Source organism: Pongo abelii, chromosome 1 (genome assembly GCF_028885655.2).
Source record: "Pongo abelii isolate AG06213 chromosome 1, NHGRI_mPonAbe1-v2.0_pri, whole genome shotgun sequence".
NCBI lineage: Eukaryota > Metazoa > Chordata > Mammalia > Primates > Hominidae > Pongo > Pongo abelii.
The window spans coordinates 36,586,986-36,607,182 of NC_071985.2; the positions used below are offsets into that span (position 1 = coordinate 36,586,986).

General features: G+C 43.4%; 2 protein-coding genes across 3 annotated transcripts in view; one reads left to right on the top strand and one right to left on the bottom strand.

The window, feature by feature from the left end:
• Positions 1-20,197, bottom strand: part of TATDN3 (TatD DNase domain containing 3) — a 70,435-nt gene that overhangs the window by 8,170 nt on the left and 42,068 nt on the right. Inside the window, exon 10 of one of the 2 annotated variants that reach the window (XM_054520754.2) lies at positions 11,841-11,876. The exons of the other annotated variant lie outside the window; for it this stretch is intronic. Coding sequence (XP_054376729.1) covers positions 11,850-11,876 — 27 coding nt within the window. The 3' untranslated portion in view covers positions 11,841-11,849. Of the gene's footprint in view, positions 1-11,840; positions 11,877-20,197 lie in introns of those variants that run through there. 2 annotated transcript variants of the gene reach the window in all.
• SPATA45 (spermatogenesis associated 45) lies at positions 504-18,704 on the top strand. Its single transcript, XM_024256804.2, has 3 exons — positions 504-646; positions 12,699-13,013; positions 18,639-18,704. The coding sequence occupies exons 2-3, from the start codon at positions 12,737-12,739 to the stop codon at positions 18,656-18,658; spliced, it is 297 nt and encodes a 98-aa protein (XP_024112572.1). The 5' UTR covers positions 504-646; positions 12,699-12,736; the 3' UTR covers positions 18,659-18,704.

Sequence of the window (20,197 nt, forward strand, 5' to 3'; positions counted from 1 at the left end):
GGGCAAGGACCCATTTGTCCCCAGTATCCACAACAGCACCAAGCAGAGTATGTGCTCAAAACGTATCAGCACATGTAATAAATTGATGCCAGGCACAATGCAAAAAGCTTTACATGCATTCCTAATTGAATCTCAACTCCCTCCTCATCACTTACCATACATACAAACACACAACTTGGTGAAAGCAGTATCTTTAGCCCCCATTTTACAAATGATGAAACCAATATTATGAGGGTTGAATGGCTGGGCCTTGTGATGCACACCTATAATCCCAGCATTTTGGGAAGCCAAGAGGAATTGCTTGAGCTCAGGAGTTCAAGAGCAGCGTGGCCGACATAATGAAACTGTGATTGCACCATTGCACTCCAGCCTGGGTGATAGAGCAAGACCTTGTCTCCAAAAAAAAAAACAAACAAACAAACAAAAAAAAAGAGGGTCGAGTAATTTATATTTATCCAAGGTCACCTGGCTGGTAAGTAAATGATCTCTGACTCCAGAACCTCTCTTAACCTGGCTTCTATGAACAGAACAAAGTTGGAATGGCACTGATCAGAATATTCCATCACCAAGGTAGCATCCCAGTGGGCTAATCCACACCAGTGGACTTGAAACACGCTTTGGGTTGCTGTATGGTAGTATGTTAAAGGTAATTTATAATAATATACCTGTAGAAATAGTAATATATTTTCTCATACAGTCAATTCTTGTTATTATGATAGTTATGTTCTATAAAGTTGCCACAAACATTAAATTAGCAAATACTGAACCATTGCTCCTAGAAAGAATACGGCCGGCCCCCAACTTACAATGGTTTGACATACAATTGTTCGACTTTACGATGGCTCAAAAGCAATATGGATGGTGCAAAAGCAATATGGAAACCACAGTTTTGATCTTTTTCCCAGGCTAGTGCTACTAGTGCTATTTGGGGTAACAAATACATTTTAGGGAGTAGCCAAATTTGCAAATATGTAATCAATGAATAATGAGGATCTACTGTATATGCATGTTTAATATTTTCAAAACCTGGGTTGGGCACAGTTGCTCACACCTGTAATCCCAGCACTTTGAGAGGCTGAGGCAGGAGGATCATTTGACCCCAGGAGTTCAAGACCAGCCTGGGCAACATGGCGAAACGACATCTCTACAAAAAATGCAAAAATTAGCCAGGCATGGTGGTGTGTGCCTGTAGTTCCAGCTACTTGGAAGGCTGAGGTGGGGGGATCACCTGAGCCTGGGAGGTTGAGGTTGCAGTGAGCTGTGATCAAGTCACTCACTGCACTCCAGCCTGGATGACAAAGTGAGACCTTGTCTCAAAAAGAGAAAAAAAGAAAAGAAAAAAAAGTTTCAGAGCCCTTTTCAGTCTAATGCTCTCCCAACTGAGCTATTTTGGGCAGCCCTTCAAAGCCCCTTTTGTCACGTGCGTCCATGTGAACAGACCACCAAACAGGCTTTGTGTGAGCAACAAGGCTGTTTATTTCACCTGGGTGCAGGCGGGCTGAGTCCAAAAAAGGAGTCAGCAAAGGGTGGTGGGATTATCATTAGTTCATATAGGTTTGGGATAGGTGTACAAGGTACATTCTTAAGGGCAGGGGAGAATATTACAAAGTACCTTCTTAAGGGCAGGGGAAAATATATCGTATCAGTTAGGGAGGGGCAGGAACAATTCACAATGGTGAAATGTTATCAGTTAAGGCTATTTTCAGGTCTTTTGTGGATATTCAGTTGCTTCAGACCATCTGGATGTATACATGAAGGTCACAGGCGATATGATGGCTTAGCTTGGGCTCAGAGGCCTGACATTCCTGTCTTCTTATATTAATAAGAAAAACAAAACAAAATAGTGGTGAAGTGTTGAGGCAGCGAAAATTTTTGGAGGTGGTATGGAGAGATAATGGGCAATGTTTTTCAGGGCTGCTTCAAGCGGGATTAGGGGCAGCGTGGGAACCTAGAGTGGGAGAGATTAAACTGAAGAAAGATTTTGGGGTAAGGGGTGATATTGTGGCCTTGTTAGAAGGAGCATTTGTCGTATAGAATGATTGGTGATGGCCTGGATGTGGTTTTGTATGAATTGAGAAACTAAACGGAAGGAAGACACAAGGTCCGAATAAGAGAAGGAGAAAAATAGGTATTAAAGGACTAAGAATTGGTAAGACCCAGGACATCTAATTAAGGAGTGCCCAAGGGGGTTCAGCATAATTATTTGCTTGGTTGGCAAGATTTTGGGCTCTATCCTTGAGTTTTTTTATGTTGTTGTATACCTGGCCAGATTGATTTAGGTAAAAATACTCTTCGTTTAAAAATATAGAGTCCTCTTTTTTTAGCAGTAAGTTGAGGCCTGGGTGATTTTGGAGGAAAGAGAAACACAAAGCCAGCAATTGTTTGTTAAAGAAGGATTAGAAACAGCTAGGAGAGAGTGAGATTGATAGTGTGGTGGAGATAGCTGGGGAGAGGTAGAGGGAGGCATAAGAACAGGAACCAGAATAAAAGTGAGTATAAAAGCAAAGAATAGGACTTCATCAGGGTGAAAGTATTGGAGGGTACCTTGCCAGTGAAAATCTTCTATCCACTTCAAGAGAGACTTAAGGGTGGTGATTTGAGGTAAAACCAGGAGCTACTAAATACCAACAGCCTGAGAAATTGCTTGGGTGATTTGACTAATAAAGGCCGGTCCATTATCAGACTGTATAGAGGTGGGAAGGCCAAACAGAGGAATTATGTCTGACAGAAGGGAAGAAATGACCATGGTGGCCTTCTCAGACCCTGAGGGAAAGGCCTCTACCCATCTAGTGAAAGTACCTCCCCAGACCAAGAGGTATTTTAGTTTCCTGACTCGGGGCATGTGAGTAAAGTCAATTTGCCAGTCCTGGGCAGGGGCAAATCCCCGAGCTTGATGTGTAGGGAAGGGAGGGGGCCTGAACAATCCCTGAGGGGTAGTAGAATAGTAGATGGAATACTGAGAATTGATTTTCTTGAGGATAGATTTTTCACGATGGAAAGGAAATGAGAGGTTCTAAGAGATGGGCTAGCAGCTTGTAACCTACATGGAAGAGATTATGAAATGACAACAGAATAGAATGGGCCTGTGAGGCTGGAAGGAGATATTTTCCTTGGTCCAAGAACCATTTGCCTTATGTGGGAAGAGATTGATAGGTGGAAGTTTCAGTGGGGATGTAGGTGGGAGTGACCAATGAGAAGGAGAAAAACTGGCCATGAGGGACAGAAGTTGGAACTCTAGCTCTTGCTTTGGCTACCTTATCAGCATAAGTGTTGCCCTGAGTGATGGGATCTGATGCCTTTTGGTGGCCCTTGCAGTGAATGACTCCAGCTTCCTTTGGAAGTAAAGTGGCCTTGAGAAGAGTTTTTATTAAAGAAGCATTAATGATAGAGGATACTTGCGTAGTGAGGAAACGTCTTTCATCCCATATAACAGCATGGTGGTGCAGGATATGGAAGGCATATTTAAAGTCAGTATAAATAGTGATGCATAGTCCCTTTGCAAGAGTGAGGGCCTAAGTTGAGTCTATGAGTTCGGCTTGCTGAGAGGTAGTGGAGGGTGGCAGAGCAGTAGCCTCAGTGATAGATGTAGAAGATACAATAGCATAGCCTGCCTTTGCTGATGAGTGGCGATTAGGCCTGGTGGAACTGCCATCAATAAACCAAGTGTGATCAGGGTGAGGAACAGGAAAGAAGGAAATATGGGGAAATGGAGTGAATGTCAGGTGGATCTGCGAGATACAGTCATGGGGGTCAGGTGTCGTATCAGGAATAATGTGGGAGGCCGGATTGAAGTCTGGGCCAGGAATGATGGTAACTGTGGGAGACTCAATAAAGAGTGAGTATAGTTGAAGGAGCTGGGGGGGCAGAAAGTATATGCATCAAGTGTGAGAAGGAAAATAGATTTTGAAAGTTATGGGAACTGTAGAGAGTAAGTGGAGCATAGCTTGTGATTTTGAGGGCCTCTAAAAGTATTAAAGCAGCAGCAGCAGCCGCACACAGACATGAGGGCTAGGCTAAAACAGTAAAGTCAAGTTGTTTGGACCGAAAGGCTACAGGGCACAGTCCTGGCTCTTGTGTAAGAATTCCGACCACACAGCCCTGCACTTCGGCTGTGTGTAATGAAAAAGTTGGGATGAGTTAGGGAGAGCTAGTGTGGGAGCAGCTTTTAGGGCTGTTTTTTAAGGAATGGAAAGGAGAGTGGGGAAAGGATTTAGGATTTATGGAGTCAGCTAGGTTGATCTAGAACAGAATAATGGGTTGTGGAGGGAGATATTGAGGATAGGAGAGTATATGGGTTTGGCACTATGGGGTGGATAGGCAAGACAATTTGGTTGATAAGGCGCAGATCCTGAACTAACCTGTAAGACTTGTCTGGTTTTTGGACCAGACCTTTCAAAGTCATGAGTTAAACATATTACTTATCTCCATTTAAGAGATTGTAAATTGGATGAATTAACAGTTGAAATTGGCCTGTTCCTATGTCACACACAGGACCAGTTTCACACAGTTTCACCCAAACAGTCACATAGGGCCCTTTGCTCAGAAGGGTCTCACAATTGGCTTAAAGTTTTACTGTCATTACCTTAAACATCTCCATTGTTTGTTAATAAAGCGTGCAGCATTTTTATTTTCACTGGACCCTACAAATTATGTAGCCAATTCTAGTCACACAGCAAGTAAACAAGATTAGAAACTGGGGAGAAAAGAAAATACTAAATTATTTACTTATCAAATTGAACAAAACTTTTTTCAAAGTACCTATTTAATATGATAAAGTTACCACTTATTGAGGGTTGGTTGTATTAAGCTCTTGGTATTTATTAGCTCATTTAGTCCTTATGACACTCTGAGTTGGATATTATTTTCTTTACTTTTCTTTCTTTTCTTTTCTTTTTTTTTTTTTTTTTTTTGAGACAGAGTGTCGCTTTTGTTGCCCAGGCTGGAGTGCAATGGTGTGGTCTTGGCTCACCGCAACCTCTGCCCCCAGAGTTCAAGCGATTCTTCTGCCTCAGCCTCCAGAGTAGCTGGGATTACAGGCATGTGCCACCGCGCCTGGCTAATTTTGTGGGGTGTTTTGTTTTGTTTTGTTTTGTTCTGTCCTGTTTTGAGATGGAGTCTTGCTCTATCGCCCAGGCTGGAGTGCAGTGGCGTGATCTCGGCTCACTGCAAGCTCCGCCTCCTGGGTTCACGCCATTCTCCTGCCTCAGCTTCCCGAGTAGCTGGGACTACAGGTGCCAGCCACCACGCCTGGCTAATTTTTTTTTTTTTTTTGTATTGTTAGTAGAGACAGGGTTTCACCATGTTAGCCAGGATGGTCTTGATCTCCTGACCTCGTGATCCGCCCACCTTGGCCTCCCAAAGTGCTGGGATTACAGGCGTGAGCCACCGTGCCTGGCCGAATGGGGTTTCACAATGTTGGCCAGGCTGATTTTGAACTCCCGATTTCAGGTGATCCACCCACCTAGGCCTCCCAAAGTGTTGAGATTACAGGCGTGAGCCACGGCACCTGGCCTGGATATTATTTTCATTTAACACATAAGGAAACTGAGGCCCAGAGAAGGTAAATAACTTAAACAAGACCATACAGTTAGGAGGCAGCATAGGTAAAATATTAATCAAATCTTTTTTACTTAAAAAATATACTTGTACCACTAGACTCTATTACTGTGTCTATTTTGTTTTATTTAGCTCCAGTTGTCAGGTAACTTGTAATAAGAGCTTGAATTTTGTGATCTTCGTGGTGAACTTTTAACTAAGACATCCATGTTATCCATGTTTTATTTGCAGTTCACCTATAAAATAGGCTTTTATTTTATTTATTTTTTTTTTTTGAGACCAAGTCTCATTCTTGTCCCCCAGGCTGGAGTGTAATGGCGCGATCTTGGCTCACTGCAACCTCTGCCTCCCAGGTTCAAGTGATTCTCCTGCCTCAGCCTCCCGAGTAGCTGGGATTACAGGTGCCTGCCACCACACCTGGCTAATTTTTGTATTTTTAGTAGAGTCCAGGTTTCACCATGTTGGCCAGGCTGGTTTCGAACTCCTGACCTCAGGTGATCTGCCTGCCTTGGCCTCCCAAAGTGCTGGGATTACAGGCATGAGCCACTGCACCCAGCCTAAAATGGGCTTTTAACAAAATATAAATTAACTCAGGCCGGGAGTGATGGCTTACGCCTGTAATCCCAGCACTTTGGGAGGCCGAGGCAGGCAGATCACTTGAGGTCAGGAGTTCAAAACCAGCCTGGCCAACATGGTGAAACCCCCTCTCTACCAAAAATACAAAAAAATTAGCTGGGTATGGTGGTGTACACCTGTAGTCCCAGCTACTCAGGAGGCTGAAGCACGAGAACCGCTTGAACCCAGGAGGCAGAGGTTGTAGTGAGCCAAGATCACGCCACTGCACTCCAGCCTGGGTGACAGAGTGAGACTCCATTTCAAAACTAACAAACAAAAACAGGCACTTGACAAACTGACCTTTTTATTTTTTATTATTTTATTTTATTTTTTTGAGAGGGAGTGACGCCCAGCCTGGGCGACAGAGCAAGACTCCTCAAAAGAAAAAAAAAAAAAAAGAAAAGTATCTCTTCTTTGCTTATTTAGGAATGAAAAATTGATAGCTCTGGTAGCTTTCCTAAAACAATGTGTGTTTGTGTGATTTCTGTCACTTCAATGTGTTTCAAAGCGTTATAAAAATAAACCAAAAACAACCTAAATTCTAGCAATAAAAAGAATAATTAATGTCAGGCACAGTGGCTCATACCCGTAATCCCAGCACTTTGAAAAGCTGAGGTGGGTAGATCGCTTGAGCTTAGGAGTTTCAGCCCAGCCTGGGCAACATGGTGAAACTGTCTCTACCAAAAATACAAAAAAATTAGCTGGGCATAGTGGTGTGCACCTGTGGTGGTCCCAGCCACTCAGGAGGCTGAGGATGGAAGATCACTTGAGCCTAGGAGGCAGAGGTTGCAGTGAGCCAAGATCATGCCCCTGGATTCCAGCCTGGGTGACAGAATGAGACCCCATCTCAAAAGAAAAAAAAAAAAAAAAAGGAAAGATGGTGTCTGCCACTCCAAAAGAATTTAAAAAGACTTACAAACATTAGCTGGGTGTGGTGGTGCATGCCTGTAATCCCAGCTACTGGGGAGGCTGAGGCAGGAGAATCGCAAGAAACCAGGGAGTCAGGGTTGCAGTGAGCTGATATCGCTCCACTGGACTCCATCCTGGAGACAGAGACTCCGCCTTAAAAAAAAAAAAAAAAAAGAGAGAGAGAATTTAAAAGGTGAGCGCGGAGCCGGGTGCGGTGGCTCACACCTGTAATCCCAGCACTTTGGGAGGCCAAGGCGGGCAGATAACGAGGTCAGGAGATCGAGTCCATCCTGGCTAACACGGTGAAACCCTGTCTCTACTAAAAATACAAAAAAATTAGCCGGGCTTGCTGGCGGACGCCTGTAGTCCCAGCTACTCGAGAGGCTGAGGCAGGAGAATGGCGTGAACCCGGGAGGCGGAGCTTGCAGAGAGCCGAGATCGCTTCCCTGCACTCAAGCCTGGGCGACAGAGCGAGATTTCATCTCAAAAAAAAAAAAAAAAAAAAAAAAAAAAAACAGGCGAGGGCGGTGGCTCACGCCTGTACAAAAATTAGCTGGGCATGGTGGTGCGCCTCTGTAATCCCAGCTATTTTGGGAGGCTGAGGCACGAGAATCGCTTGAACCTGCACTCCAGCCTGGACGACAGAGCGAGACTACGTCTCAAAAAAACAAAACAAAATAATTTAAAATTAAAATTAATTTTGTTTGTTTGTTTTTGAGACGGAGACTCGCTCTGTTGCCCAGGCTGGGGTGCAATGGAGCGATCTCCGCTCACTACAACCTCCACCTTCCGGGTTCAAGTGATTCTTCTGAATCAGCCTTCCAAGTAGTGTTATACCCAAGCGAGTTAGAGAAAACGCCACTCTTTGAGACGAATTAAGAGTCCTTTATTTTAGCTGGCGGCCAAGAGAGGGCTTAATGCTCCAAAATTCTCTCGGGCCCCGAGGAAGGGGCTTGATTAACTTTTATACCTTGGTTTAGGAGGGGGAGGGGAACTCAAATGCAATAATTCTACAGAAGTAAAAACATGCAAGAATGAAAAAAACAAATGGTTATAGAGACATAAACAATTTAAAAGACAGATGGTTACAAAAAAGGCAACGGAACCAGGTGCAGGGCTCTAAATCCTTCATTAGAGTTAGATATAGATGCTATACTGGACACGGACTCAAGGCTTTATGTTGTTATCTCTTTGAGCAAAATCCTGGGAACTTCATACATTGTTCGTTCCAGTACCTTATCAGTTAATTGGGCTCCTTTGAAATGCTGAGGATCTGCTTACACAGGTTAACTCCTTGAGGAAGGGGGTTGGGTAAGGAGCCCTTAATGTCTTGTAAATCAAGGAGCCAAAAGGAGTTTGTCCGGCTTTCCCAGCCAAGGGAGAGTCTTATTCATATGGGAAACAAGGCTGGGTAATTAAGGAAACAAAAAGGGAAAATTCGAAAGTAGCGAGTTAGAGTAAAAACAAGGTTAGGCATTACAGTAGCTGAGATTACAGGCAGGCGCCACCATGCCTGGCTAAATTTTGTATTTTTGTAAAGACAGGGTTTCAGCATGTTGGCCAGGCTGGTCTTGAACTCCTAACCTCAGGTGATCTGCCCACCTTGGCCTCCCAAAGTGCAGGGATTGATTACAGGCATGAGCCACTGCACCTGGCCCACTAAAATTGAATTTAAAAAAAGAAAAAAATTATAAATTCACATGATAGACTATTACATTATCAAATATTACATTTTTATTACTAATGACACATATGTAAAGACATGAAAAATTCTCACAATAACTATATTAAAGTGAAAGAAAATCAAAACTTGTAAGTAATATATACTATTTATTCATTCATTAAAATACTTATCAACCACCTGATATTCATTAGGCAATGTGCTAGGTACTCAGCCCAATTTTACGTAAGAGCTTTATTGACTGGTCATTGACATACAATGAACTGTCCATGTTTAAAATGTATAGTTTGATGTTTTTGACATATGCATACACCCAGGAAAGCATCACCACAATTAAGATAATAAACATATCCATCAGCCCCAAAGTTTATTCATATCCCTTGTAATCCCTGCCACCCTTGCTGCCTGCCTTTCCCCATTCCCAAGCAACCATTGATTTTCATTTGTCACTGTAGGGGACTTCATATTTCCTAGCATTGTTTTTTTTTGTTTTTTTTTTTTGACACAGAGTCTTGCTGTGTTGCCCAAGCTGGAGTGCAGTTTTGTGATCACGGCTCACTGCAACCTCCACCTCCTGGGCTCAAGCCATCCTTCCACCTCAGCCTCCTGAGTAGCTGGGATTACAGGCAGGTGCCACCACACCTAGTTAAGTTCTTGAATTTTTTGTAGAGACAAGGTCTCATTATATTGCTTAGTCTGGTCTTGAACTCCTGAGCTCAAGCAGTCCTCCTTCCTCAGCTTTCCAAAGTGCTGGGATTACAGGCGTGAGCCACCATGCCTAGCCTAATATTTCCTAGAGTTTTATATGCATGGAATCGTACACTATACATTCTGATTTGTCTGGCTTTTAAAAATTTTGTATTTTTTACTCCACATAGTTGTTTTGAGATTCAGCCATAATATTGTGTTTATCAACAATATATGAACACTACTTAAAAATATATATTGATGAATTAGCATCTCAGGTAAAAGGAATATATTATATACATATAATATATAAATATATTTTATAACTCAGTGTCCACTGTGCACATATACCACAATTTATTTGTTCTGCTTTTGATGGACATTTGGGTTGTTAGAACTTTTTGGCTCATAAAAATAAAGCTGTGGGCTGGGCCTGGTGGCTGTGCTCACACCTGTAATCTCAGTACTCTGGGAGGCCAAGGCAGGAGGATCCCTTGAGCCCAGGAATTCAAGACTAGCCTTAGGAACATAATGAGACCTCATCTCTACAAAAAATAAAAACAAAAATAGCCAGGTGTGGTGGCCTGCGCCTGTATCCCAGCTACTTGGGAGGCTGAGGTGCAAGATGGCTTGAACCTGGGAGGTCGAGGATGCAGTGAGCCGTGGTCACACCACTTCACTCTAGCCTGGGTGACAGAAAGAGAACCTGTCTCAAAAATAAAGAAATAAAAATAAAGCTGTGTAAAAACAACAACAACAAAAGTTTTTTAAAAAGCTGTGATGAACATTCATGTGTTAGTTTTCATATGTACAGATACATTTCTTTATGCATGTGTGTGGAGAATTTCATTGCTCTAGGGTAAATACCTAGGAATGGATCAAATGATAGGAGTATGTTTAACTTTTTAAGAAACAGCATGATTATTTTCCAGACATTGTTCCATTTTACATTCTCACTAGCAGCATCTGAGAATTCCAGGTCCTCCATATCTTTGCTAACACGTGGTTTGGTCAGTCTTTTTCATTTCAGCCATTCTAGTGGTATGTAGTGATATCTCATTGTAGTATTGATTTACACTTTCTTAGTGACTGATGATGATGAATGTAATTTTTTTTTTTTTTTTTTTGAGACAGAGTCCTGCTCTGCCACCCAAGCTGGAGTGCAGTGCTATGATCTTGACTCACTGCAACCTCTGCCTCCCGGGTTCAAACAATTCTCCTGCCTCAGCCTCCTGAGTAGCTAGGATTACAAGTGCATAGCACCATGGCCGGTTAATTTTTTTTTGTATTTTTAGTAGTGACAGGGTTTCGCCATGTTGGCCAGACTGGTCTCAAACTCCTGACCTCAGGTGACCCATCCACCTCGGCCTCCCAAAGTGCTGGGATTGCAGGTGTGAGCCACCGCGCCCGGCCCCATTTCTTTGTCTTCTGGCTTATGTTATTGCTTGATGAGGAGTCAGCTGTTGGTCCAATTGCCCCTCCTTTTATTCTCTGGTTGCTTTTAAGATTTTCTTTTCTTTTTAAGTTCACTGTAATCTCAGCGTGGGCTTTTTAAAAATCCTAATGGCTATTGTTTGAGCTTCTTGAGACTGTGGACTGTATCATTTATCAGTTCTGAATATTTCTCTATCTTTCCAAATCTTGCTCTGTCACCCAGGCTGGAGTGCAGTGGCACAATCTCAGCTCACTGCAACCTTCACCTCCCAGCCTTAAGTGATCCTCCCACCTCAGCCTTCCAAAGTGTTGGGATTATAGGCGTGAGCCACTGCGCCTGGCCACTTTATTTTATTTTGTTTTTTGAGATGGAGTCTCACACTGTCCCACGGGTTGGAGTGCAATCACGTGATCTCAGCTCACTGCAACCTCTGCCTCCCGGGTTCAAGCGACTCTCATGCCTCAGCCTCCTGAGTAGCTGGGATTACAGGTGCCCGCCATCACGCCTGGCTAATTTTTTGTATTTTTAGTAGAGATGGGGTTTCACTATGTTGGCCAGGCTGGTCTTGAACCCCTGACCTTGTGATCTGCCCACCTTGGCCTCCCAACGTGCTGGGATTACAGGCATGAGCCATAGCACCTGGATGCCACTTTTTAAAAATAAAATCCCTTTGGATACTTATTGGGAAAGTAACACCCAAAATATTAATGGATGTCTCTGGATCGAGAGTAATTTTAACTTTTCTACTTTATGTTTTTCTGTATTTTCTTAATTATCTACCATGAATATGTATTATTTTTTATAATCATGTATTAAACATGTATTATTTATCTATTACATTATTAATATATGTAATAAACATGTATTATTTTTATAATCAGAAGAAATAATAAATGCTTCTAAAAGCAAAAAACAATGCATAGTATAATTTTCAAAAACAATAATATATCCTCTTACCATATCTTTTTAACCTTTGTTCCCCCTGAAGAAAACCTAAAAAACAAAAAATAAAACCCTTAAGAAACAATAATAAAAAGTGAGGTGTGGCCGGGCGCGGTGGCTCACGCCTCTAATCCCAGCACTTTGGGAGGCCAAGGTGGGTAGATCACAAGTTCAGGAGTTCGAGATCAACCTGGCCAATATGGTGAAATCCCCGTCTTTACTAAAAATACAAAAAAAAAAAAAAATTAGCTGGGCATGGTGGTGCATGCCTGTAATCCCAGCTACTCGGGAAGCTGAGGCAGGAGAATTGCTTGAACCCTGGAGGCGGAGGTTGCAGTGAGCTGAGATCGAGCCACTGCACTCCAGCCTTGGCAACAGAGTGAGACTCTGTCTCAAAAAAGAAAAAAATTTAAAAAAAGTGAGGTGTGCTGTCCAGGCATGGTGGCTCACACATGTAATCCCAGCACTTTGGGAAGCTGAGGTGGGTGGATCACCTGAGGACAGGAGTTCGAGACCAGCCTGGCCAACATGGCGAAACCCCATCTCTACTGAAAATAGAAAAATTAGCCGGGCATGGTTGTGCGTGCCTGTAATTCCAGCTACTTAGGAGGCTGAGGCACAAGAATCACTTGAATCTGGAAGGTGGAAGTTGCAGTGAGCTGAGATCATGCCACTGCGTGCCAGCCTGGGTGACAGAGCAAGACCCTGTCTAAAAAAATAAGTAAATAAAAAAGTGAAGTGTGGGTTGGGAGGCTTGGTGGTGGTTGTGGTGTTATTTTATAGAAGTAAAAAAGAGAAACTGGTAAACGTGATTGTGAATACTGGCTTCTGAGTCAAAAAGACAATCGAAAGTATTTTTTCATTTGTTTGTAGGACAGCAAGAATCACTTGACAATTGGTTTGTGAGCATAATGGCATCTATAAACAGAACCACTGAAATAATTAAAAAACATGGAGTAAGCAAACAACATCTCCTGGAGGAGATAAACAAAAAGCGTGAATCCAACTGCTTGGTGGAACGAAGCAATCAAGTCAGCTTACTGAGAGTTCAAAAGAGGCACTTCCCACGTGCTTATCAGTCCTTTACTGATACCACAACCAAAGAGCCTGTTCCCGACAGTGGCAGGAGCTCCTGGGTCAAGCTGAGTCTCCTTGCTCACACAGAGAGAAAGCACTTTCCACCAAAAAGTAAGAAGTTATCATAAGATTTTTTTTTTTTTTTTTTTTTTTTTTTTTGAGATGAAGTTTTGCTCTTGTCGCCCAGGCTGGAGTGCAATGGTGCGATCTCAGCTCACTGCAACCTCCACCTCCCAGGTTCAAGCGATTCTTCTGCCTCAGCCTCCCAGGTAGCTGGGAATACAGGCGCCTGCCACCACACCTGGCTAATTTTTTTGTATATTTTAGTAGAGACGGGGTTTCACCTTGTTGGCCAGGCTGGTCTCAAACTCCTGACCTCAGGTGATCCACCCACCTCGGCCTCCTAAAGTGCTGGGATTACAGGCATGAGCCACCACACCCAGCCTATGATAGGATTCTCTTTTTTTTTTTTTTTTTTTCGAGACAGAGTTTTGCTCTTGTTGCCCAGGCTGGAGTACAATGGCACGATCTCAGCTTATAGCAACCTCCATCTCCCGGATTCAAGTGATTCTCCTGCCTCAGCCTCTCGAGTAGCTGGGATTACATTCATGCACCACCACGTCCGACTGATTTTTTTGTATTTTTAGTAGAGACCGGGTTTATTCATGTTGGTCAGGCTGGTCTCGAACTCCCGACCTCAGGTAATCCACCTGCCTTGGCCTCTCAAAGTGCTGGGATTACAGGCATGAGCCACTGTGCCCAGCCCATGATAGGATTCTTAACTAATTTATAGGAAGGATTTGAAGGTATTCCTAAGAATTAGGAAGAATTCCTGGGATTGAAAGAGGTCCCTGAGTATTGCCCTGGTATAGCATAAAGGCAATCTGTTTGAAGGTAAAAAGTGTCATTAAACTAGGCTGGTGGATTGTAAGATCTATTATAGACCAGAGACGCTCATTTTTTTATGCATACAGAATCCCAGACCCCAGCTTCAGGCCATCTCATTCAGTAGGCTCTAGGGAGGTGCCTAGAAACCTGCATTCTCAGCAGACTAAGGTGATGCTGATGCCAATGGCCTGAGAACCACATTTTGATAAGAGTTGTTACAGTAATTACAATAGACCACAAAAACTTCAGAAACCTGCTATCTCATCAATTTCTCTGGCCTTTACAAACATTTCATGTGCAAAATTGAGGTGCAGTTGAGATCCTTTTGATGACAAATATCACACAAAAAGCCCTAATAAAACGTGGAGGGGCTGGGCGCGGTGGCTCACGCCTCTAATCCCAGCACTTTGGGAGGTCAAGGCAGGCGGATTACCTGATGTCAGGAGTTTGAGACCAGCCTGGCCAACATGGTGAAACCCTATCTCTACTAAAAATGCAAAAATTATCTGGGCGTGGTGGCACGCACCTTTAGTCCCAGCTGCTTGGGAGGCTGAGGCAGGAGAATTGCTTGAATCACAGAGGTGGAGGTTGCAGTGAGCCGAGATCATTCCAGTGTACTCCAGCCTGGGTGACAGAGTGAGACTCCTTCTCAAAAAAAAAAAAAAAAAAAAAAAAAAATGTGGATGAAGGTTGTTGGGGGCAGGGGATGGCATGGTGGTGATGGTGGTGGTATTATTTTATAGGAGGAAGAAGGGGAGCTGATAAATAACTTCATTGTGAATACTTGTTTCTTAGTCTAGGCAGGGAGCTGAGATAGCATTTTTTCATTTATTTGAAAAAAAGAGAAGGGGGTGTGTAATCATATCTAATACAACCAACAAATTATTAATTTAGATCAGAAACAAAAGAATCACCACACTTGAGATTTCACTTCTTTGATGTGGCTGTGACTTTACACTTGCCTAGTGCTCTTAGGAAGTGGAGTAGAGTGTGATACAGTGTGGTGTAGAAAGCTGAGATTCTCCACTGTGTTTAGAGTTAATTTGTAACAGTCATGTGTTTGTTTTATTCAAAAATAACTCTAGGGCTGGGCAAGGTGGCTCATGCCTATAATCCTGGCATTTTGGGAGGCTGAGGTGGGCGGGTCACTTGAGATGAAACGAGGAAGTATTACGTCTCACTTTAAATCAAAAGCTAGAAATGATTAAGCTTAGTGAGGAAGGCATGGCAAAAGCCAAGACAGGCCAAAAGCCAGGCCTCTTGTGCCAATCATTTATCCAAACTATCAATGCAAAGGAAAAACCCCTGAAGGAAATTAAAAATTTCCTTTAGTGAAAACATAAATGATAAGAAAGCAAAACAGCCTTATTGCCGATAGCGAGAAGGTTTCAGTGATCTGGACAGATCAACCCAGCCACAATATTTCCTTAAGTCAAAGCCTAACCGAGAGCAAGGCCCCAACTCTCTTTAATTCTGTGAAAGCTGAGTCTCTCTGTCACCCAGGCTGAAGTGCAATGACGTGATCTCAGCTCACTGCAACCTCTGCCCCCAGGTTCAAGTGCTTCAGCCTCCCAAGTAGCTGGGATTGCCTGCCACCACGCCTGGCTAATTTTTTTTTTTCTTTTTCTTTTGTATTTTAGTAGAGATGGGGTTTCGCCATGTTGGCCAGACCGGTTTCAAACTCCTGGCTTCAAGTGATCCACCCATCTCGGCCTCCCAAAATGCTGGGATTATAGGCTTGAGCCACTACGCCCGGCCAGGAGACCATTATTCTAAGTGAAGTGACTCAGGAATGGAAAACCAAATATTGTCTGTTCTCCCTTATAAGTGGGAGCTAAGCTATGAGGATGCAAATGCATAGGAATGATATAATGGACTTTAGGAACCCCAAGAGAAAGAAAGGTAAAAGAGGGGCAAGCGATAAAAGACTACATGCTCGGGTGATGGGTGCACCAAATTCTCAGAAATCACCACTGAAGAACTTACCCATGTAACCAAAACCCACCTTTACCCCAAAAACTACTGAAATAAAAAATAAACAAAAGAAACCACCCTATCTAAGCAGCACTCCTCAACACTCTATAATCCCTTACCCAGCTTTCTTTTTTACCACAGTGTTTATCACTCCCTAATGAAGGCTAAGCTCCTTGAAGGCAGGGATGGTATCTGCTTTTTTCACTACTTTATCCTCAGTCCCTAGAACAGTGTCTGGCACAAATTAGGAACTCAGGAAACGTTTCCTGGCTGATTGAATAAATGTTGGGACATGGAATATACTTTCCCGGAAGTAGTGGTAGAACTTACCTCATTCCTCTCAAGACCAATAGCTATGTCCTTGGGCAATGGCTCACAAACTTAAGAGTTTCTCACAGCAACCTTAGTTGGTTGCTGTGGAATAATCTTTAGAAATGCAAGAGGGTAATAATACAGTAATTTTGCTGGACATATTCCATAAGAATTGGAAGGCACTGTACTCTTCCTTTGCATACCTGTGCAAGAGGAAGAAACACTCATTTACTCTTTATTCATTCAACGAATATATATAAGTGCTTACTTTATGTCAGGCACTCTTCTACGTGCTTGTCAATACAGTGATGAATAAAATCTTGCCTCAAAAAGCTTAGGTTTTGGTGTGCTGGCTCACGCCTGTAATCCTAGCACTTTGGTAGGCTGAGGCAGGAGGATCCCTTGAGCCCAGGAGTTTGAGACCAGCCTGGGCAACACAGAGAGACTCTTCTGTGTTCCTAAAAAAAAAAAAGCTTAGATTTCATTGGGTAGAGAGCCAGATAAACAAGTTAAAAAACAGTACATTTCAGCCGGGCACAGTGGCTCACGCCTGTAATCCCAGCATTTTGGGAGGCTGAGGCGAGTGGATCACCTGAGGTCAGGAGTTCGAGACCAGCTGACCAACATGGTGAAACCCCACAAAAATTAGCGAGGCATGGTGGTGCATGCCTGTAATCCCAGTTACTCTGGAGGCTGAGGCAGGAGACTCACTTGAATCCGGGAGGAGGAGGTTGCAGTGAGCAGAGATCGTGCCACTGCACTATAGCCTGGGCAACAAGAGCAAAACTCTGTCTCAAAAAAAAAAAAGAGAGAAGTAAATATCAGATCAGATAGTGATAAATGGGTAAGAGCTATGGGGAAACAGAAAACAGCAGGGCGGGGGATAGGAAGTGTTGATTGGAGGGTGTATTGCTGCTCATATAACTATATGGGGATTACTATCCAAGGCATGAGGGATGACCCAGGACTCCTGGGTTCCTTGAGGAGTCCAGTGTAAACAGGGATAAGGGACAGAATGAGATTAGTCCTGATGGTCGAACCTAGCGGTGGTCTAACCTGGTGGGGAGGCCTGTGTGTTGAGGGGAAGTAATGTTACAGATTTTGCATAGAGTATTTGGAGTTCTGGGTGCTCCTCTTTGCTTCTATTAAGAGTGACGTGAAGACTAGGAAAGAAGTTCTCTTAGTCAGAGATTTCCAGGCCCTCTTTTTCAATCTTCCACTTGGAGATGTGGAGCCCAAAAGAGGGGCAGTTTATTTAAATATATAGAATTAAAAACACCTGTGTTCAAGTTTTGCCTCTGTCATTGACTAGTATCATGCTTTTAGTAATTTGAGGTTTTTTGTTTTGTTTTGTTTCGTTTTGAGGCAGAGTCTTGCTCTGTCACTGGGGCTGGAATGCAGTGGTGTGATCACGGCTCACTGTATCCTCAACCTCCTGGGCTCGAGCGATCCTCCTACCTCTCAGCCTCCCGAGTAGCTGGGACTATAGGCATGTGCCACCATGCTTGGCTAACTTTTGTATTTTTTTAATAGAGTCTGGGTTTTGCCATGTTGCCCAGGTTGGTCTCAAATTCTTGACCTCAAGCAATCTGCCTGCCTCAGCCTCCCAAAGTCCTGGGATTACAGGCGTGAGCCACCATGCCCAGCCATTTGGTGTTTCTTCTTTCTTTCTTTTTTTTTAATTTATTGAGACGGAGTTTCACTCTGTCACTTTGTCACAGGCTGTAGTGCAGTGGCTCGATCTTGGCTCACTGCAACCTCTGCTGCCCGGGGTTCAAGAGATTCTCCTGCCTCAGCCTCCAGAGTAGCTGGGATTACAAGTGTGCACCACCACACCGAGCTAATTTTTTTTTGAGATGGAGTCTTGCTCTGTCACCGGGCTGGAGTGCAGTGTTGCGATCTCAGCTCACTGCAGCCTCCACCTTCCGGGTTCAAGTGATTCTCCTGCCTCAGCCTCCTGAGTAGCTAGGACTACAGGCGCATCCCACCACGCCCAGCTAATTTTTGTCTTTTTAGTAGAGATGGGGGTTTCACCATGTTGGCCAGGATGGTCTCCATCTCTTGACCTCGTGATCCGCCCACCTCAGTCTCTCAAAGTGCTGGGATTACAGGCGTGAGCCACCGCGCCTGGCCGCCATTTGGTGTTTCTTTTTTTGGAGACGGAGTCTCGCTCTGTCGCCCAGGCTGGAGTGCAGTGGCATGATCTTGGCTCACTGCAAGCTCCGCCTCCCGGGTTCAACCGATTCTCTTGCCTCAGCCTCCTGAGTAGCTGGGACTACAGGCGCGCACCACAACGCCTGGCTAATTTTTGTATTTTTTTAGTAGAGACGTGGTTTCACCGTCTTGGCCAGGATGGTCTTGATCTCCTGACCTCGTGATCCGCCCACCTCTGCCTCCCAAAGTGCTGGGATTACAGGTGTGAGCCACCGCGCCCAGCCCATTTGGTGTTTCTAAACCTTAGTTCCTGTATCTGAAAAACAACACTCTGCTCTCCAGGGTTATTTTAAAAACCGTGAAATGTATTATAAGTTATATAACAAATGCTTTTTTTAATTTTTTCAGATAATGCCATATTTGGATAAAGTGCATCTCCAGAGACACACAGAAATACATTCTCTTTGATTCTTCTTCAGTGTGTCTAAATTATTTACAAATTATTAATTACAAACAAAGCTAAACAAAAGTATTCACTAGATCCCTCAAAAAACATTAAGTCACATAAAACATATTATATCTTTATTCATTCCATTCTATCATTTAGACTTAGATGATTTGAAGAGAGGATTTGAGTTTTTTAGATACTTTCAAACATGAATACCGAAGAGTTTAGTTTACAGTGATCCCTTTTTTTTTTTTTTTTTTTTTTTTGAGACGGAATCTCGCTCTGTTCCCCGGGCTGGAATGCAGTGGCATGATCTCAGCTCACTGCAATCTCCACCTCCTGGGTTTAAGCTATTTTCCTGTCTCAGCCTCCTGAGAAGCTGGGACTACAGGCACATGCCACCATGCCCAGCTAACTTTTGTATTTTTAGTAGAGATGGCATTTCACCATGTTGGTCAGGCTGGTCTTGAACTCCTGACCTCAGGTGATCCACTCGCCTTGGCATCCTAGAGTGCTGGGATTACAGGTGTGAGCCACCATGCCCAGGCGATCTTCTCCTTAGTAATCTAAAATGTTTAAATAATAGTTTATATTTGTTTCTGTAACTCAGTGGAATATATTAACCAACCCCACTGATCAGGTTGAAGGCTAGAAAGTTAACACTTGCTTCTAAATGATAGATTAACTTCCTCTGTTAAAGTTATAGTTTTGATTATTTGAATAAGGAGATATTTGAGAGGCTAATATAAGGTGCCTATAGACAGGGCTTTCTGTTACATTACATTGTCCATCCCCACAATGGTGATGGTTAGAATTATCTCATGGCCACATCCTGTTTGGCTACTATCACCTCTGTTCCATTGCTTCTTGGATCACAGTCTCTTCAAATCACTTTTTTTTTTAGACGGAGTCTCGCTCTGTTGTCAAGGCTGGGGTGCAGTGGTGTGATTTGGCCCACCGCAACCTCTGCCTCCCAGGTTCAAGCAATTCTCATCTCAGCCTCCTGAGTAGCTGGGACTATAGGTATCTGCCACCATGCCGGGCTAATTTTTTGTATTTTTAGTAGAGACGGGGTTTCACCACATTGCCCAGGCTGGTCTCGAACTCCTGACCTCAGGTGATCTGCCTGCCTCAGCCCCACAAAGTGCTGGGATTACAGGCATGAGCCTCTTCAAATCTTAACTTGGCTTGTGTTCCTTTGTATGGTTAAGAACCTAGTCCATATGCCAAGCAGAGCCCTGCCTAGCCTGGAACCCAGAGCTTCTTGGCATTTGTATTTATTTCAATAAGACATTCACTTTTTATTTGGTTGCCCTCTACTTCCACAGGAAGCTCAGATTCATAGAGAGCCAAAGCATTCTGATATTTGAAGGGATATGGATAAGTCAGCTGGCTTAAAACCCTATGTCAGCCAGGACTATATAGTAGGGCACAGTGTGGATAAGACTCATCAACCACGAGAATATGTTAAAAAAAATAATAATAAACAACACAGAACTACAGCTAATTTTTCACTTCC

What these genes read in the sequence shown, in the direction of transcription:
- SPATA45 (XM_024256804.2), top strand. Translation starts at nt 12,737, where the DNA reads ATGGCATCTATAAACAGAACCACTGAAATAATTAAAAAACATGGAGTA. An exon ending in AAAGCACTTTCCACCAAAAA is followed by an intron (nt 13,014 to 18,638) that starts GTAAGAAGTTAT and finishes TAATTTTTTCAG; the next exon opens with ATAATGCCATATTTGGATAA.